The 20,452-nt window shown below is 32.3% G+C and overlaps 4 protein-coding genes and 1 long non-coding RNA gene across 11 annotated transcripts in view; 2 read left to right on the top strand and 3 right to left on the bottom strand.

Annotated features, from left to right (window-relative positions):
• The first annotated feature begins 2,467 nt into the window (after nt 1-2,467).
• LOC142231884 (uncharacterized) lies at nt 2,468-4,506 on the top strand. Its single transcript, XM_075302543.1, has 2 exons — nt 2,468-2,716; nt 2,775-4,506. Exons 1-2 carry the CDS (start codon nt 2,591-2,593, stop codon nt 4,377-4,379), a joined length of 1,731 nt encoding a protein of 576 aa, XP_075158658.1. The 5' UTR covers nt 2,468-2,590; the 3' UTR covers nt 4,380-4,506.
• A 1,671-nt stretch (nt 4,507-6,177) lies between these two features.
• Nucleotides 6,178-7,981, bottom strand: Acat1 (Acetyl-CoA acetyltransferase 1). Its single transcript, XM_075302544.1, has 2 exons — nt 7,721-7,981; nt 6,178-7,654 (listed from the first exon to the last, which is right to left on the bottom strand). Exons 1-2 carry the CDS (start codon nt 7,875-7,877, stop codon nt 6,573-6,575), a joined length of 1,239 nt encoding a protein of 412 aa, XP_075158659.1. The 5' UTR covers nt 7,878-7,981; the 3' UTR covers nt 6,178-6,572.
• Nucleotides 7,982-8,986: 1,005 nt separating this feature from the next.
• On the bottom strand, nt 8,987-10,063 carry LOC142231887 (uncharacterized). The gene is made up of 3 exons (XR_012720953.1): nt 9,775-10,063; nt 9,605-9,710; nt 8,987-9,539 (listed from the first exon to the last, which is right to left on the bottom strand). It is a non-coding gene; the product is annotated as an uncharacterized LOC142231887 (long non-coding RNA).
• A 258-nt stretch (nt 10,064-10,321) lies between these two features.
• LOC142231842 (uncharacterized) lies at nt 10,322-12,671 on the top strand. Of its 5 annotated transcripts, none has more exons than XM_075302497.1 (3): nt 10,322-10,460; nt 11,041-11,187; nt 11,252-12,671. In XM_075302497.1, the coding sequence occupies exons 2-3, from the start codon at nt 11,065-11,067 to the stop codon at nt 12,485-12,487; spliced, it is 1,359 nt and encodes a 452-aa protein (XP_075158612.1). In that variant the 5' UTR covers nt 10,322-10,460; nt 11,041-11,064; the 3' UTR covers nt 12,488-12,671. The 5 variants fall into 5 exon arrangements, with proteins under 5 accessions (XP_075158612.1, XP_075158613.1, XP_075158614.1 ...); XM_075302498.1 differs by having other exon boundaries at nt 10,355-10,456; XM_075302499.1 differs by having other exon boundaries at nt 10,458-10,578.
• Nucleotides 12,672-16,233: 3,562 nt separating this feature from the next.
• ovo (transcriptional regulator ovo) overlaps nt 16,234-20,452 on the bottom strand; it is a 73,078-nt gene continuing 68,859 nt past the window's right edge. For all 3 annotated transcript variants that reach the window (XM_075302494.1, XM_075302495.1, XM_075302496.1), the window contains exons 4-5: nt 18,320-18,868; nt 16,234-18,253 (exon numbers count right to left, since the gene is read on the bottom strand). In XM_075302494.1, coding sequence (XP_075158609.1) covers nt 18,068-18,253; nt 18,320-18,868 — 735 coding nt within the window. In that variant the 3' untranslated portion in view covers nt 16,234-18,067. The remainder of the gene's footprint in view (nt 18,254-18,319; nt 18,869-20,452) is intronic.

Raw genomic sequence — 20,452 nt, 5'->3', positions numbered from 1 at the left:
TAACATATGATGTTCCAGAGAGAATAAAAACACAAGAGGACGAAAATTTCTCTTCTATAAAAACAACAAATGTCAACCGTATAGATGTCGCACAATGCCTGCAGCTTTGGTATTACCAACGTTGCGGTCAAAGCGCCGTTTTCATAAATTTTTATAATTTCAAATTGTCTGCCAAAAAATTTAATGGAATGAAAACATTTATAAAAAAGAATATTTGTTACTACAAAGTAGGTTTTAAATCCTATTTTCTTTACGTTTCGTAAAGTCCCTGCCAACATTTTTTGAATTTGGGGGCGCTTCTGAGAATCCCCAGTACGTCGAAAACAATCATATACGATATCAAAAACTCGTCGGAAAAGCGCCGTCACTATTGAGAAGTTGTACCACGCCAAGTTACTACAAAAAGGTTTCGCATGAGTGCAATTATTAGGTGCCTTTATAGATCAATTTAGAACGACGCCAATAAGAGACCCTCCAAACAATCAGAAAAAGCACATTTTAAGATAGTGGTAAAAGAATCATTGTGGTCGAGTAAAACACGTTTGTTTAGATATTTATTAATTTGATTAATCATTTACAAATTCATAAAAATATAACATTTATACCACTATCACATCACATTTAACATAATTTTTTGCATTAATGATGATGTAGAGTTACAAGTAGCGAGTTACATGTTGCAGCGTCTATCAGTCAGTGTTTTTATTCGATGGAGGCAGCGTGTCTGTAAAATATTTGAAAAACAATCACTTTATTCCATTTGGAAAATCAAAAATTGTTCACCAATATACCTTTCACAATTTTAAGCGTAAAATCTATGTTTTCAGAACTTTATTTTCGTTTTTATTTAAATAAAATATAACAAGCTGGTTGCGCTTGGCGTTTCACAAAAAATAAAATGGCTTTTGTAAAAGTAGTGATGGCAAAATACATGTATGAAGTACATTTTGTACTTTATGATATGCTGCCCCCCATCACAGTAGGATGGTTGTAGTGACATTTACGAGTCTGTGGTAGCGATGAAGATGAAATGGAACTTTGAAATAAAGACACAACAAAATAAAAATAAAAACAATTTACTTGAAGTAATTTCTTTTGGCATAAATGTTGAATGAAAAGAGTGCCGAAACAAGCCTATTAACCAAATTGAAAATTCTTCATTTTCTTTTTTAAATTCATAACATCATACCCATTTTTTTCCAACTCTCTCATACATGTATGGACCTAAACTCATGAGTCTATTGGAAAAAAAGAGGAAGCATATAGACATCTTGTTATTTCAGATAATCTTTGAAAATTTCTCTAATATCATGCAGTTTTTGTCGGCACTTCTCTCAAATATCATTACAGTTTGCGTCGGCGTCAAACAGTTCAGTTCTCTGTCGACCCCTGCCAGCATTTCAAAGTTCCATTTCATCTTCATCGCTACCACAGACTCGTAAATGTCACTACAACCATCCTACTGTGATGGGGGGCAGCATATCATAAAGTACAAAATGTACTTCATACATGTATTTTGCCATCACTACTTTTACAAAAGCCATTTTATTTTTTGTGAAACGCCAAGCGCAACCAGCTTGTTATATTTTATTTAAATAAAAACGAAAATAAAGTTCTGAAAACATAGATTTTACGCTTAAAATTGTGAAAGGTATATTGGTGAACAATTTTTGATTTTCCAAATGGAATAAAGTGATTGTTTTTCAAATATTTTACAGACACGCTGCCTCCATCGAATAAAAACACTGGCTGATAGACGCTGCAACATGTAACTCGCTACTTGTAACTCTACATCATCATTAATGCAAAAAATTATGTTAAATGTGATGTGATAGTGGTATAAATGTTATATTTTTATGAATTTGTAAATGATTAATCAAATTAATAAATATCTAAACAAACGTGTTTTACTCGACCACAATGATTCTTTTACCACTATCTTAAAATGTGCTTTTTCTGATTGTTTGGAGGGTCTCTTATTGGCGTCGTTCTAAATTGATCTATAAAGGCACCTAATAATTGCACTCATGCGAAACCTTTTTGTAGTAACTTGGCGTGGTACAACTTCTCAATAGTGACGGCGCTTTTCCGACGAGTTTTTGATATCGTATATGATTGTTTTCGACGTACTGGGGATTCTCAGAAGCGCCCCCAAATTCAAAAAATGTTGGCAGGGTATTTGTACTGTATCTTTACAAATTGCATTGCCATACAATTTTAAAGAGGAATTGGAGAAAATGTTGCAAAGAAACCTTCCAACAAGCAAAATAGATAACGAACGTGTGTGAACCTAAAGTCGTGCACTTTTATCTATTCAAGAACAAGAGGCAATTTGAACATCTTGTTATAATTACAAAGTCTTTGGAAATTTTCCTCATTACTACCACCTACTGACGCAGTTTCGCTTAACAGTTTCGTTCTCTTGTGTTTTTATTCTTTCTGGATGTTCGTATAAACGGCTCATTAGAGAAGAAGAATGCAAGCATATGTTTGGCTATTGGTCGAATGGTATCAACAGCATTCCCAAACTGTCTGATTTATTCATCCCATAATATCTAATGTTTGGAGCCACCAAAAGAGAGACTATAAAATGTCCAATAAATTGGTATGCCGCCTCTGCCTAATCGACGAGTCCAGTGAATATATAGACCTCTATGGGGAAGATGATCAACCAAACGAGATTCATGAAGTTATGGTCCATTATTTTCATGCGGAGGCAAGTTCTCAGAAAATTATACAAATTACATTTTATTAAACTTTCGTATTTGATGCAGATGCTAAGCGATCTCTACGGACAAAACTATAAGCATATTTGTGCAGAGTGTTGGCGTCAAATAAACGATTTTCATAACTATCAGATAGCCATAGTCGAGACGCAAAAAACATTACTCAAAAGTTATACTCTAGATGAACTTATAGTTGAGGAACATGATGACGATGTTATTGAAGATGGGCAGCCTTATCTAGAGCTAATAGAAGAAATACCAAATAATACAACTTCGGAAAATGTCATCGAATGTTACACGGAAGATATTGGTAATGAATACGAAATTTCGGAAGAGGTTACAAATCATGTAGGAAACACGAAACGATCAGAAACGGAAGACATTGATGTCGTTCAATGTTCTGACGATGAAGTGGAGAACAAAATCAAGACATTTAGAAAATTTCCCGAAGAAGTTGCCGACGAAACAAAGGAGATTGAACAAGCTGTGACCTCAATAATAATGCAGGAAGTTAAGGATAAGGTCGAAGACCATGAACCACTACACAAGAGGAAAAAGTTAAGTGAACCAATATCAGATGGTGATAACTCTCAGGACTATATGCCGAAATTCGAGCCAATGGGTAAATCGGGAAAAGAAAAATCAAATGCAGAAAAAGCTAAGGAATCTGATGACATTATAGCTCAATGGCTTCCAACCTTGGAATGTTTAAAGTGTCATGAGTCATTTCCAAGTTTTACCACTTTGAAAGTTCATCATCGTAAGAAACATGGCAAAGGTGAGTTTGGGGTTATGTGTTGCTCCAAGACATACACGTATCGTTGTCAAATTGAAGAACATGTCCGCCTACACCTCGATCCAAATGCCTTTATGTGTATGGCCTGCGGCAGGCGTTTTACAAGTAGAGCCAATTTTACTTCCCACAGGCAGTCGCAATGCATACCAGCGAATACCATAAATAAAACAAAATCTCATCAAGAAAGTGATGAGCGCATAGCGAAATGGAGACCTACATTGCCATGTGAATTGTGTTCTGAGGTGTTCCCGTCGTTTACCACGCTGAAAGAACATTCCCGTAGAGCTCACCCTCGGGAGGAATTTCAGATAACATGTTGTGACAAAAAGTTCTTTTATAGAAGCAAATTTGAAGAACATGCTATGCTACATTTGGATGCCAATGCATACAAATGCGATATATGTGGTAAAGTTTTTGCCACAAAGAGTAATTTACAAATCCATAAAAACGCATCGCATGCCTATTTATATGGTAAAGCAAGAACAACAGATGAAGATACGGCAGAATGTGATAAAACAAGGAGATCATTTAAAAAATTAGACGACATAATTGCCCAATGGAGGCCGATATTGGAATGCATTGTATGCACGCATAAATGCAAATCTTTTACAGAATTAACAGACCATTTTCGTTTGATGCATAAAGAGAGTGAACTATATATAACTTGTTGTGGACGAAAGCTTGGTAGTCGTGCAAGGGCAATGGTACACGCTAGTCGTCATCTTAACCCTGATTCTTTTGCTTGCGAAGTTTGCGGAGAGAGTTATACACGTAAATTTAAGTTACATAGGCATATGCGACTGGTTCATCCAAATTTCGAAACTGTTCTCTTAAATGAAAATACTGAACTTTTGTAAATTATTTTTCTCTACTGAAGTTATGTTTAAGTTTAAAGTAAGAATTAATTATTAATAAAGCAAATATGCTAAGTTATTATCCAAACACTTTGGAAACCCAGAATAAATTGGAGAATTGTACATTGTATATGGGATTACTTATTTATTTATTAAGTCTATGGATTACAATCTCTACAGACTAGCAGAGTTAAAAGTAAATCAAATCTAAAGTAGAGTTAAACTTATTTAAAGCCATTGCAAAGTCCAAATCATGCAAGCTATTCAATTTATTAAACTCTTTAAGTGCTCTCAAGATTGGTTCATGATCTGAATATATAACATAATTTTGACAGATCCATCAGATCATTATATCTAATTGATGTGATATACAGTCAGATCTTATATATAGTAAGATCTTATAGTAAGATCTTATGTATTCATATCCGAAGGTATCTATAGCCGTGCCACATCGTATCTTTCCCGGTCTAAATTATTATTTTTTGTTCCCAATTGTACGTTTGTTTAGATGCCAAGTTCGTTTACTCGATTGTTTAGAATAAGTAATTTTGATTATTGCCATCGTAAATATGTTAGAAGTATTTCTATTCTGATTTAGTTTAAAAATCAATCTAGTTTTTTAAGTCTACAAAAAATGGTTCAACTCGATCCAAATAGTTCCTCGTAGGGCGAACACTAGTGGCTTAAAGTCTTGTGTGGTAATTTGCCAAAACAAATTATGGATTCCTCAATTGAATCTAAAAAAAACATTACGTAATTTTACATTTTTATGGTCGTTTCATTTTTTAAGACTTTTTACTATTTTGACCGAAATAACCACAAATTTCGTTTAGTGTATTAACACATATGTATATTTAATTGTTTTTCAATATGGTGTGAGACGAATGCAATCTAAATATGCAAATCAGAACCGGTTCACAACTAATGCTAAACTATTTTTATTATCTTTTTCATAATTGCAAATTAGATTGAGATGGGCGAATGTTATTGATTTTAAAAGGTACCATGATAATTGTCATGGAAAGTAATTTCTCTTGGATTATATGGAAACTATGGAAAGTAATTTCTCTTGGATTATATTTAAGATATTTTGACGGAGGTCCTCTTCAGAAGGTTTAGAAGATTCCAAGAAAATAATTTTTCCGTGACACAGTGGAAAAATTTTCGGCAGTGGATGACACAGCCAAAAACACTGCGTTATTTGTTTCAGTGTCCGCAAACGTAAAACTAACAATACATGTATGATAGGCCTTTATTGGCTGTATCTGACAGTTCATCCGATGAAATTTCGAAAGAAAAACAGATATCTGTTTGAAAGTTGGTACCACGTGTGAATGGGACATATGAGCCCATATATTGGTATTGCCGCCATATAGAGAATTTTCATTTTACTTCTTGAATGTTTATTTTTATTCGATCCCAAAGCAATATTAAAACTGATCGATTTCGATTTTTAATTATATATAGCACTCTCCTATCCCCCTTTATATTCGGTACATAACGTTAGTATTCTTGTGGTTATTTCACCAAAACGTAGATCTCAAGCTTGGCAAAATAAAGAATTTTATCAAAACGTATTTATCTAAATCCGCAAGGCAAGACTGCATACAAATTTTATGCACTCATTCAAAATTTTGAACTAGAATAGAATAATTAGAATCAACAACAGTGATAGCTATTTCATTGTTTTATCAAACGTCAATTTCCAGCAAACAAAAACTGCTGAAACAACCAACCATTGAAAATAATGGGCTACAAGTAGTTACACTACAGATTTACATCGTAAAGACTTAAAAACAAATATGTTGATAGAAATGTATTTATTTTTTTTTTTTCGTAATAATAGACTTTAAGGCGATATATCACATTTTAAAAATGTTACATAATTTAAAAAATAAATTCCAATAAAAATATATGCATACGTGTATATGAAATATTTAATAAATGCAAGACTGGTTATAAAGACTTTTCTACAATGCGACGTGGCTACAATAACACGTAAGGACCAGTTCTGATATCGTAAGTTCCAAACATTTTTATATTTTCTATAATCATTTTTGTATTAAGTTTTTATATTGGAATTTTTTTTTTTTTATTTATAATCTCAAAAGTATGGCAAAATTTTCTTTGGATGAATTAAACAGAACGATTCAGAACATGGCCACAAAATATGTACTTTTACTTTTATTCTTATGTTTACAACTTTTGAATTAAAATCGAAGAAGCACCGCCACCACCATTGCAAATGGAAGCACATCCAAATTCTCCACTCTTGAGAGAGTGGGCCAAATGAGTAACCAAACGGGCTCCCGACATGCCAATTGGATGACCCAATGACACAGCACCACCATGGACATTCACTTTATTGGGGTCAACATCCATTTTACGAATATTGGCACAAACGACGAGTGAAAAAGCTTCATTTATTTCCCACATGGCAACATCTTCCTTTTTGACACCAGCCTTTGCTAATAGCTTTGGAACAGCCAATGCTGGAGCAATAGGAAAGTCAATTGGATCGGTTTCGGCATCTTGGAAGGCTACAACACGGGCCAAAGGTTTTACATTCATTTTCGCAGCAGTTTCGGCCGTCATAAGAACCACGGCAGCACCACCATCATTCAATGTTGAAGCATTGCCGGCAGTAACAGTTCCATTCTCTTTTTGGAATACTGTTGCTAATTTACCAAATTTATCAAAGTTTACACGTTTGTATTCTTCATCTTCAGATATGACAACGTCAGCTTTTCTCTTTTGTTGTATTGTCACGGGCGCGATTTCGGCATCGAACACTTTATCACTCCAGGCCTTTGCTGACCGTTTATAGGAAGTAACAGCAAAGTCATCTTGTTCCTGACGGGTAATTCCCATTTTCTTAGCTGTATTTTCGGCACAATTTCCCATATGGAATTTATTATAGACATCCCACAAACCGTCGAAGACTATGCCATCGATCATGTTTATACCACCATAGGGAGTTTGACCCCTCTTTAAATAGTATGGAACATTAGACATAGATTCCATACCACCTGCCACAGCTATTTCCGAATGTCCCAGCATCAACGATTGGCTAGCAACCATAACCGATTTCATACCCGACGAGCATACCTTATTAATGGTGGTACAACATACATTCTTTGGCAATCCAGCGAAAACTGCAGCTTGTCTCGCAGGTGCTTGTCCTAAACCGGCAGACACCACATTGCCCATGTACACCTCCTGGACATCCTCCTTGCTGATGCCAGCTCTTTGTACAGCAGCCTCAATGGCAACAGCACCTAAAATAAATATTACATCCAAGTTATTAGCATGCAAAAAACAAAACATTTTAATAATCGTATTACCTAATTGCGTTGCACTCATTGGGGCGAGTTGAGATTGAAAACTACCCATGGGTGTGCGAGCTGCGGATACAATGACAACCTCATGTATTTTTGAGCTATAGAAACGGGCAGAGCCGATTGCGCCCATTAATCTGGAAGCCTTCAAAAAAGTCGACATTGTTCTAAGATTCCACGTAGACCTCTTCCAGAAATTTGCAGTAAAAATTATTTTCAACACCTGACACCCCAACAGGTTGATAGCGGACTGAAATCTTATTCGGTTGTGATTGCATAACGTGCCATGTTGCCATGTAGAATAATTTACACACTTCTTGCAAAAGTGTGCTAACACGAAAAAGCACGAAGTGGGAACAAATCTAATTTATCACAAGTTATTAAAAACAAAATTTGGGGTTAAGAGAGTGCATTTTACGCCCATTTTCATGAAGCTCCGTTAACTAACGAACTTTTAAACCGTATTATGGATATAGCTGCCGTCTTGCCTATATATTCCATATGCCAGTTAGGAACTTAACTGCCGATAATTTTTCGGTTAAAATTAACCGGAGAGAAGATATTTGAAATTTTCTTTTTGTTAATTGACAGTTAAAGCAAATATTAATGCCCATATGTAAAATAGTTTATTGACAGTTTATCGAAACAATTTATATGGTAAACGTAGGCTTGAAGTTTTCTTTAACTTGTTTGCATATGGGGGTAAGTAAACAACTTGGAACAACAACCCATGAAAAGCGATATTTTTCTTCCCATTTTTGTTAACTATTTTTAAGAAAAAATATGGAGAATTTTTCTGAAAATGTCTTGTTTTCGAGATATCGAACTCTGTTTTTTTTTGGCATATATAAATTTAAGGAATCGTTTGGATTAGTTTTCCACATATAGGCTATGTAAAATTTTTAATTATCAATTTTTTATCGCGTAATTGCCCTGCCAGCATTTCAAAGTAGCAAAATGTACCAAAAAAAATTGAAATTATTTTGATATCACTACCCAATAAACACAAACGTTTGAAAAATGCTAAATTTCAACAATTTCTCAAACATTTTTTCAAAGGATTAGGGTAATATTCAAATTGAGAAATTGTTGAGAAAATCGCGTTCTCAACAAAAAACAGACATTACCCTCAACAGTGAAATTCAACACATTAGCAATAATATCTCAAGTGTTATCCTCAAATTGAAATGCATCGCTACTCAATAATTTGTCAAACAATTTTCGATGCGAGTCAAATTCAAAATTAACATCGTTGCAAATACAAAGCCAAAATTCTATGAATTTTGTATAATTTATTAATTTTCATCAAAATAAAATATATAATAATACACTACACTACATAATACACTACATTACCAATTGATAAATAATAATCGTATTAAACATATCAACAAATAAGAACAAAAAAAAAACAAACAACAAAACTTTAAATATCTTAAACATTATTAGTAAACACTTTTGCATTGATAATTCGATTTCCTTCCTTTTGGTGTCATAAAACAGCATTAACATTTATTAACATGCGGGCAATTTGAAATTAGGAACGTACTGGACCGCGTGTTAGAATTGATTTCCAGCAGAAGGAATTCACAAAATATCCATTTTAAACTGATAATAGCATATGAATTAAACTGACGATGTGATGCACATGTTCATCCAGAAGTTGTTGATTTCAACAAATTGTTGTTTTTAACAATTTTAATAGGTTGCACTTGTAATGTTTCTGGAAACTTTTTCTTGTCTGGAAACTTTTTCTTGTCGATAAGCCACTCATTTTTCATTGGTCAGCTTCTTAATGAATGTAGCATCCAAAGATTTTAGTTTTCTGTAAAGAGATTTAAATTTAGTGACTTCTCTAAAGTGTTGATTTAATTTTTCATATTGACGTACCAATTATTATAAACTATTTGAAGCAGTTCCAGTTAATTGTCCACAATTTTTTCATCGGCCAGCTTTTTAATGTTTTCAAGAACGTAGAATCCATAATTTCAGTTTTCTGCAAAGAGATATGCATTTCGTGACTTCCTTAAAGTTTTATTTCATTTTTTATTTTCACTTACCTATTTTTATAAACTATTTGGTTATTTGTCTAAAATTTTCCATTCTTTTTTTATTTCTTGCAATTGAAGACGAACTTCGTTGCACAAATAGGTATTGAAAACCACATGGTTTTTTCGTTGCATTTTAGGGTAGTGTTTTGTCAAAGTTTTCTCATATTATCTTCAACACCTTTTCAAAGATTTCGTCAACATTTTGGCAAATTGGAAGTAATTCGCAAACAATTTGAAGATGTATTGAAGATGAGCTATTTCAAGTCAAGTTGAATTTATGTTGAAAATTATATTTACCCTCAAACTGAAAAGTTGTTGCATTTGAAAAACGCTCATCCTGTGTTTATTGGGGTCACTATATCACCAGTATTTTCACAATCATGCGATTGTTGTTATTATAGTGGAACTCTCTTTTTTTTTTGACATTGCATATGTCGGTTTTTTATGGATGGTCAATTTGCAAGTCTCGAAAAACATCAGCTGAGTTCAAAAACCAAAGAAGTTTTCGCCAACCGTCACTGATGTGTTTTTTGGTGCGATAGAAGTTACTCAATTTTTTATCAGCTGTTCCTTTATTTATAAAACAACACTACAAATGAATTTACGATTATCTGTCATACCCAAGCATTTTTACAATTGTTGGTCCGAGTTTTGTTAATACCTCTGGAAAAAACGAAGAGTATTAGAATTTGTATGTAAGATTATCAACAAGTTTATAATTTCCTCTTTGAACGTACGTACATGGTTCATTTAATTCTTGCTGGCTTCCATATATCCATATAATGAGTATGGAAAAGGCGTGCATATATGCCGGTAAAGGAAGCGATGACTGCTGTAATTCAGCTGATGGGATATGGATATTTTCATTACGATTGGCTCCATACAGCGTAATTGCGTTATTACTGTCGTAAAATAATGTAGAGTTGGGGTAGTTCCGGATGGACCTAGTTCATTGGAACTAATCACTTTAACTAAATGCGAGAAAAAGTTGCTGATCTTCTAGTTTCTTTATTCCTTTCTTTTTTTCTTACTGAAAAAACTGCCAGGGTAAAATTTAAAAGCAGTGTCCATTCGGAATTAGATTTTGTGACTGGCTCAAATCATGATATCAAGCTAATTGCGGCTAAAATAGAAAACATTAAAACTACGGCATAAAGAAAAAGATAAGCGGGATCACATAATTTGTCTTATCCCTGAATACAATCCATAGCACTTGCTGGTACAAATTTTTAATTATACATCGTTTTAATTTTTTTGCTACATTCTTATTTTCAGTAATGCAAACAAGAACGAGTTAAAATGAGCGATCAACATTTGTGCCGATTATGTGGAGATGCAAATTCGGACCTTATTCAACTATACGATGAAGTTGGTTTGCATACTCAAGTATATGAAATTACTTCGTACTATTTTCAATCAGAGGTGATTATATTTAAGTTTTCATTTGAAAAACAAAGGAAAGTGATTATGAAAATTACATTTTTAGTTTTTAGATCTGGATAAAGGAAACTATATTAAAACTATTTGTTGGCAATGTTGGGATCGTATTTATAAATTTCACTCATTTCGAAATTTTGTGATTGGTGCGCAAATCGGAATAATAGAGAAACTGAAACAAATCAATAAAACCATAACAGTCTCGAACGAATATATTGATATAAGCGAGGATAAAAACACAGCGCCAGTTAAGCAAGAAATTGAGGTTTTCGATATTTCTGATGACGAGTCATATGACATATCTGAAGGCTACGATATGAATGATACCGAATACCTATCCGAAAATTCTAATGTTTCCATCGATCTTTTGTACCCTGAAAATGATACCAGAAGTGAGGCTACAGAATCGAAAAATTCCTCAAAAATAACGTCAACCCATAAAAAAGTAGATACACGGTCGAGATCTACTAAAACGAGAGACGAAAAAAAGGCGAATAAACTAAAATTAAGTTCACTGCCAGAACAAATAAGGCGAAGTAAACGTCGTAAAAGGCAATCAAAGAAAATGATGGAACTAATTAATCAAAATGGCAAAATGTCTGTCAAAACATCCACAAGAACGAACCAATCTAATTCTGTTGTTATTGACGTTGATAAAAAAAGAACAGTTGATGAATCCGATCAACTTATTTCACAATATTTGCCCGTTTTAGAATGTGTAGAATGCCATGGACAATTTAAAACGTTTTCTCTCTTAAAAGAACACTTTCGCACCGAACATATACGCAAAGAATTCTATATCACTTGTTGCCATCGAAAATTTTTCTATCGATGTTTAATTGAAGAACATATAATATTGCATCTTGATCCTAATGCCTACAAGTGCAAGATATGCGGCAGAAGTTTCTCGAGCCGTGCCAATTTATGTTCCCACAAACATGAGTCTTGTAGTGCTGCTGACTCCTTAAAACATAAAGTCAGAAAATCGGTTCAAGAAATTGATGCTATTATCGCCATATGGAAGCCATCTTTACAGTGCCGAGTTTGTAAAAAATCGTTCGTTACTTTTTCTCTACTTCAGCAACATTTCCTAGATGATCATCCCAATACTGAATTTTATGTAAAATGTTGTGAAAGAAAATATTCTCATCGTTTTCGACTAGAGGAGCATGTGCAGCGCCATCTAAACCCGAAAACATCAGTTTGTGAAGCGTGTGGCAAAGAGTTTCACACAAAAATTAGTCTGAATGTTCACAAATGTCCGCAAAAACAAATGTCGCAATGAAATGCATTGTTTTAGTTTTTTTTTCATTCAAATTTTATAACAATGTATAAATATCTGTAAATCATAAGTGTGTTTGTAATTTTAATTTAGAGTTGTGTTACGAAGACCTGTCGTAGGACCCACCTTAAGATAAAAACGAATGAAAATGAAATGCACATAAAGCCGCAAAAAATATCTACAGTAATTTGAAATATAAATTTATTTATATTGTTCAGTTAAACAATGAAAAAACGCATAAGAACTTAAAAATATCTTTAATTTTATTAATCATCTCAAAACCAAAATCGAATGAAAGTGGTATAACAAATGTACTAAACCCTCTAATGCCGCCATTTTTTTGCCAGCTGAGTAAATTTTCAATGTTAATGACACGAAAGAAAGAAAAGTAAACAAGAAAAATTTATACAGTAAAATTCAGTATATGCTGCAAAGCCTCTTGAACAGTTTCAACTAATTTTTCTTTTTATTTTATCCATTTTTGTTGTCTTAAGGTGTGTTTTACTAAAAGCTTCCTTATAAAATGATACCGGTCTAAAGGCGGGCTTGGGCATTAGAGGCTTAATGATTCTTTTGTATCTTTCCGCATTAATGGTACATAAGAAAACTTCCGGTTAATCTATGGTACAATTGAATTGACAATTTCTGAAAACAGAAAAGCGAACTTACTATTTTTTGACGGTTAAACTCGAACTTAGTACCAACCTCAATTCTCAGGCCCGACTTGAAACGGGAAACAGTTTTTGCAAAACTCGATTAGTTAAAAATCTAATTTTTCGAAATGTGAACTTTACGATTCTCATTACAATCTCAAGTTTTTGTGTAATAAACTCTAAATATTTTATCAACTGGTTAAAAATTAGGAATTTTAATCTAAATCCGTAATCATGAAGCAGTGATGAAAAAAGGATACTCGATCCTATGTTCAGCTCAGTTAAAAACGACATGCTTTCATAGCCGAGTCCGACCGGTGCGTTACACAGAAAAGTATAGAAGCTTGGAAACACTAAGAAATTTCACCTGCATTTCTGAGAGCAGATAAAACACCGCTGAAAAACTATTTTTGGTGTTCGGCCAAAAAATGGATCATGATTCCTCGCATCACTGTATTTCTCAACGCAATTACTACGATCAACCTTAGTGTATTAGCCCTCCACCATAGGATGGGGGGGGGGGGTATATTAACTTTGTCATTCCGTTTGTAACACATCGAAATATTGCTCTAAGACCCCATAATGTATATATATTCTGGGTCGTGGTGAAATTCTGAGCATGTCCGTCCGTCCTTCTGTTGAAATCACGCTAACTTCCGAACGAAACAAGCTATCGACTTGTAACGTGGCACAAGTAGTTGTTATTGATGTTGGTCGGATGGTATTGCAAATGGTCCACTTTTACGTATAGCCCCCATATAAACGGACCCCCAAATTTGGCTTGCAGACCCTCTAAGAGAAGCAAATTTCATCCGATCCGGCTGAAATTTGGTACATGGTGTTAGTATATGGTCTCTAACAACAATGCAAAAATTGGTCCACATCGGCCCATAATTATATATAGCCCCCATATAAACCGATCTCCCGATTTGGCTTTCGGAGCCTCTAAGAGAAGCAAATTTCATCCGATCCGGCTGAAATTTGATACATTGCGTTAGTATATGGTCTTTAACAACCATGCAAAAATTGGTCCACATCGGTTCAAAATTATATATAGCCCCCATATAAACCGATCCCCCGATTTGGCTTTCGGAGCCTCTAAGAGAAGCAAATTTCATCCGCAATCCATGGTGGAGGGTACATAAGATTCGGCCTGGCCGAACTTACGGCCGTTTATACTTGTTTTGTCCTTCTTTGGGTAAAGGTGGGTATTAAGTTTAGTTGCTAAAATCGTCATTTTTTCACGATTACTTTTCTTCGATCTATTTTAAGGAATACAAACTTTGTGAAAATTTGTTTTGGGCTATTCCCCATCAAGTTGTAATAAAATTTGCAACAAATATGTATAATTTTATGCCTTTTTTTTTACTGATTTAGTTTTCACTTTAGGGGTTAAACTCGAACTTAGTGCACACCTTATGATTGAAAAAAATAAAAATGTTACGCAATGCTCTGTTATGTCGACATTTTTATGAGCGTAAGCTACTCTTTATTCTCTGAAAAATTCGACATGCTTGAGAGTAGGAACGTACAGAAAATTCTCTTTTGGGGGGTTTTGAGGTCCTGAATGAAAATTTAGTCTTGAATCGCTCAGCCTGCCGTCCGTCTATGGGATTCTTTGCCATTATCACTGCAATTCATTCACAACCCAAGTGTATTAATTTTTTTCTCAATAGTCTTTGTCTTTCGTACAATTTTGTTAATTCTTAAGTGGTTACTATATTCCAATTTTTCCACTTGTTTCTTTTTTATGGATATTTAATTAAAAGATGTTAATATATTTTGTATGAAACTTTTGCATGTGGTTGGCCAAATATTTTTCTATGGTTTCGACAATTTTTTCTTAGATAATATAGTCAGTCAATTGTGATAACATTTACCATCAAATGACCTACTGAATCAAATAAAAAACATTATTTTTTAATATTTTCACTTGTAAACATTTTATTCGTATTTCATTTCATTCAGCAGTATATGCGTTTTATTTTTAAAGAATATATTTCACAACAACTGTTGATTTTAATAAACTAAAATAAAATAAAACTAAAATTCATATTCAAATTTGTTTTTTCTTTTCTTTTTTAAACTAAATTGTAGACAACTTAACCTATAATATACGACAAGAAGAGAAGAAATGGACAGTAGATGTATTAAGAAAAATTTCGATTTTCTTTTTCCATACCTGGTATAGGAAGATGAAATCTAGCAATTCAAGATGTTCTATGTTAGCGCGATTCAAAATGTACACAAAAGGGTTTAAATATGCTTGATGAAAACTTACAAACAAAATTAAAGGGAAAATTGAAACTACTAAAACTACACGGTAGTAAATTCTAAATATAACACATTTTGGGTGGGCGATATATTAGAATAATTCAAAGAAGAATCTTAAGGCGAAATAAATTAAAGCAATTATGTTTTTTGTTGACTATATTAAAATATCAAAATTATGTTAAGAATTTAGTGGATTTGGGATAAATTAATTTCAAGATAATGTTTTTATTCTTATTAGATAATTTACGTATTTTTCAGTGTGGGGTTTTAGTTAGTTGGGGAATCAGCTTAAATATATAATTGTGTTTTTATTGTTAAAAATTAAAACCATCACCATTGTTGATTGCACAATAAAACCCGATGATTATATTCATAATTATATTTCAATATATAATTCCAAAGGTATGCTACATGGTTCTGTGGGAACAGCCTGGAGCCTTCCCTTCGGATGTCTCTTATGAAATCTAAAGAAGAATCCTTGCCATTTTAAGGAAAGGATTCATGTTTAGATTTTTTTGCTCGTATGTATGTTGTATACATTTTGCTGTTTATAAACAAACAAAAAAGTTCAATGTCTTTGCAAATAAAGCTGTCTCCTTATTTTATATTGTATGTGTATGCGTAAAATTTAATATAAACTATAAAAAAAATAAAATCAGTTCTATAAAAAAATGTCATTATATAACAAAATGTAAATTAGTAATCTTTAATAATTAAACTAAATAAAATTAAAGTTGTTACCTCTGGATTAGGGGTTAATATATATTTTCTTTTGATCATTTATGAACAGCAAAACATAAAAATAAAATTAAAACTAGAACATTTTGTTTTCTTTGAATAATTAATTGTATTGATATTGAAAAAGTTGTAAATGTATATAAAGATATTTTTCTCTGTTGTAGTAATATACTTAAAAAATATATATAAATTATAAAAGCGATAGATTTATTATTTGTTAAGGCCTCTTGTGAATGAATATTTTTGTTTTAGTTAAAAAAATATAACGATTATAAAAAAATCCCAACAAAAATGCTTTATATTCTTTTTCTATTACATGATTTAAAGATTAAAAATATTGAAAGTATTGAATTTAGTCATCTGATTTTTTATTACATGATTTGTAGTTGTTGGCGTTAATGTTTTATTGTTTAAATTTTTGTTGGTATTCATATTTTAAATAAAATTTATAAAAAATAAAAATAATTCATTTCAAATAAAATTCATTATTATGTATGAAAACTTAAATTCAATTTCTATATAAAAATGACATTTCATTGTTGTAGACCAATAAGATTTTTCCACACATACCATTGTTCAAGTAGAGTGAGAAATAAAAAAAACGAGGTTTCTAAATGAATGAAAAATAGGTCAACGATAAAACTATTAGGTGGGATTACTTATGTCTACATAAGCATTTTAAGATAAACTATAATATTACTTTTACACTATATCCGTTATCATCCTTTTTATCCTATGAAATTTTCCTTTTTTATAAAAAGGCAGATTGAAAATCTCGAAAAACAGAGATTTCGATCATCATATGAACGAAGTATACATTTTAAACACTAGCTATTGGAAAATTAGATATTAGAAAAAAATTAGAAAATATCATTACAAATCTGTAAGTTTTTCTTAGCAAAGTGTGGGGGAAAACTTATTTGCTTACAACAATAGAAAATAAAGATAAGTAAAAAAATTATTATAAAACAAAATTCAATTTATAAAAATCTCCATAGAAATAAATATAAATTCTTTAAAAATAGCCTTTAGATAAGAATGAAGAATAGTTTGTACAAAAGCTACTACCGGAAGGATAAATAAAATTGTCACATACTCTAGTATCAACTATTTATCCGGAACCGCAGCATAAAGATGTTAAGTTATACATTAATTATAAAATAAGACTATATACATTTTACAAAACATTAATACACTATATATAAATCAACTATAAATATTCGCACTAGTCTGCGTTTCAGGTAGGAGGGTGAGGCGAAAAAATTCACCCTTATTTATTATTAACAACAATTTTAGTTTGAAGAAGTGATAACATCACAAGTACAAAAGTAAACAATTGAACCAATTATTTTGGTTTGCAAGAAATGAAAAACACGTCGGCTCACCTGAAACGCAGAGAAGCCTCAAATTTAATTTTAACTGTATATGGGGGAGAACTTGAAGTTTCATATCATGAAGATTGTTTTTACAAAAAATTAAAGCAATATATTTTTTTAGAGAATTAACATTTATCGTTTGTTTGTAATTTAAAATTTATACTAAACTCTAGAAAGGAAATATTTTCATTATCATTTCTTCTTTTTTCCAACGAATGACTTTAAGTATTATAACTAAAAAAACATTTTTTAATCCATTTTAGAAATAATATATGTTATAATGAAAACACGATTTGCTCAGCAAAAAAAAAAAAAAAAAAATCCAAAAGGAAACTAAAAATTAAGTTTCATGTAAATATTGAAAAATGAACTATGGATTGTATTAAATCTTATAAAAAAATAATCTCTGAATTTTACATAAGGCAGTTTATAAAAATTTGATTTTTTTAGTGATATACATTACTTTTATGTTCTAGCTTGTTTTCTTGAGATTTTTCTTTTCTTCCTCTTGATATAAGTGTTAATGCTGCGTCTTATTACTACTAATTATGCACCGGCATTGGCAGTTGTCCTAGTAAATTGTTGGCAAATTGTGAGTTATTGAATTTGAAATGTCTTTTATCGTAAAACTTCAATAATGCCGGAGAGTAAGGATGATTTTCTTTCAAGTGGATATAATGTACCTCCGGCTCGCACGTTGTGTGGCCACATTCCTCACAGACATACATCTACAACGATAAAACATATATATATTAAAACATCTTATCCTAGATGAAAATAAATAATGAACTTACCTTGGTTCTCCTTTCCTTATAGGCATATTGATGTTGCATACTATGTACTTTCAGACAGTGTGATTCCAATGAACATCTTTGTGTAAAACTCTTTTCGCATAGATTACATTTGTATGGTCTTACTCCCGTATGAGTACGTGTGTGTCGCTTCAAATCAAATGTGTCATTGAAACCTTTGCCACAGAATGTGCATAAATAACGTTTTATTTCCGAATGACATTTCATGTGGCGATTTAGCAAACGTTTCAATGTGAAGGATTTCAAGCAAATGCGACAAACAAAATTCGATGGCTCTTGGGCATTGTTTTCATTATTATTGAGACCATTGGCAATACCATTACCACTACTGCTGCCACAACTACTATTGCTGTTACCTCCAATGCTTCCGTTCATGGAGGAGTCACCATTCATCGGCTTCTTCATATCATCCATACAATCAATGCTGCGTATACGGTGATGATGACCATGTGTGTTTTCAATAGCTAAGGGATTTTTAATACCATGACCTCCATTTACAAACTCAAGTTGCACCTCCGGTGGTAAACCCAACTGTAAATAGGAGAAATTAGGAAAAATTTAATTTTAGGAAAATGTTGGCGTGACACAGAAAAAAAACATTGTAATCAAAAGATTATTAGTGAGAGACTATCTATTTAATACCTACTGGAATACACATGTAAATTATTTTATGCCGTGAAAGATTTATTCTTCAAGTGGTCTGTCAAGATTAATGAAAATAATTAATTTGGCCTTAATACGATAACAAATTACTTGAGGTATTTTTTGTATCGAAGTCATAAAAAATATGTGAGGAAAGGGCAATGGCAGAAGAGGACATATAGAGTAAACCTATATGGATGGAAAACACATTTAACATTCTATTATAATATAATGTGTAACATACAATATTGAACGATTGAATTGAATAAAACATTTGTATTAATTTTGTAAGGAACTGCAATTTGACTAGTATTCCGATAAAGGGGTGTCCCCGGAAAGGGATAATAATTCAATGCCGTCATCCAAGGAATTCTAGAGAATTTTATTTGCTATATTCATAAAAAATATATACAGCTGCGCTCAAAATAATAGTAGTAGCAAATAAATTAAAGCACCATCGTGATTTACAGTTTTTGTCGTAAAATTGGTACTGTACTCAGTGTTTTTAGGTTGCCGAACATATAGACGGGATCCTCTTCAAACATAAAGCACTATTTTTGACTCATCCATCCAATGTTCCTCCATTTCTGTACTGGGGAATGTTCTTCCATTTCTGTACTGACCAATGGAAATCCTCTTGGGCATACTTTATTCTTTTCGATACATGTTTTTTTTGAAAGGAGAGTGACTTTTCTTGGACTATGGACAGCTAAATTATTTTCGTCTTTTAATTGTTTGTAAGCTAGCTTATAACCCTTTTATTTGTTTTGGAGCTTGCAAAGGGATTCTTCTTATGTCGATTTTTTTACAACAACAATAGCATCAGAAGTTAAACCAACGTTATTTTTTTATTATGCACACTCCAAACAATGATATAGTAAAAAAACAAAGATAAAATAAACCTTTAGTGGAAGGAATAGACGAAGCAGAAAAAAAATCAGCACATCACTACTATTATTTTGAGCACAACTGTATATGCCTGCTATTTACATATTATTAATTCTTGGTCTATCAAACAATTCTGAAAATATTTTGGTTTATAAGAGGTACCCAAAGGCTTTCCAGGGCCCCTGCAAGCTTGCAAATGTAATGAAGCAAACAAATTACAATTTTATCAAAACTTTTGTCAAAATGTCCAACAATAAGAAACGCTTTTTTGCCCCATTAACAGAATGACCCAGTTTGTGAAAAATACGAATTTCTGATGTCGTCCAATTTCTAATGTACCACCCCGTTTTGTGTTTATAATACAAAACTGACAAAACTTGGCATTGAGCTAAACGTAGAATCCGGTAGCACTATAAGAAGCTCACCACCTATATAGTTATCTAAATGAGTCTTAAATTATGTGACGCCAATATAACCTATCTTAACGCAAAGCTAAAAGTAGTAGACAAAATGGGCGTCTTTTCTATCAATCTTTTCTGAAATTATAATATATTCTTCTAACTATGTATATACATTAATTTACAG

Source organism: Haematobia irritans, chromosome 3, assembly GCF_050003625.1.
Source record: "Haematobia irritans isolate KBUSLIRL chromosome 3, ASM5000362v1, whole genome shotgun sequence".
NCBI classification, from domain to species: domain Eukaryota; kingdom Metazoa; phylum Arthropoda; class Insecta; order Diptera; family Muscidae; genus Haematobia; species Haematobia irritans.
The sequence above is the reverse complement of the archived record's forward strand: the minus strand, read 5'-3'. Positions and strand labels throughout refer to the sequence as shown.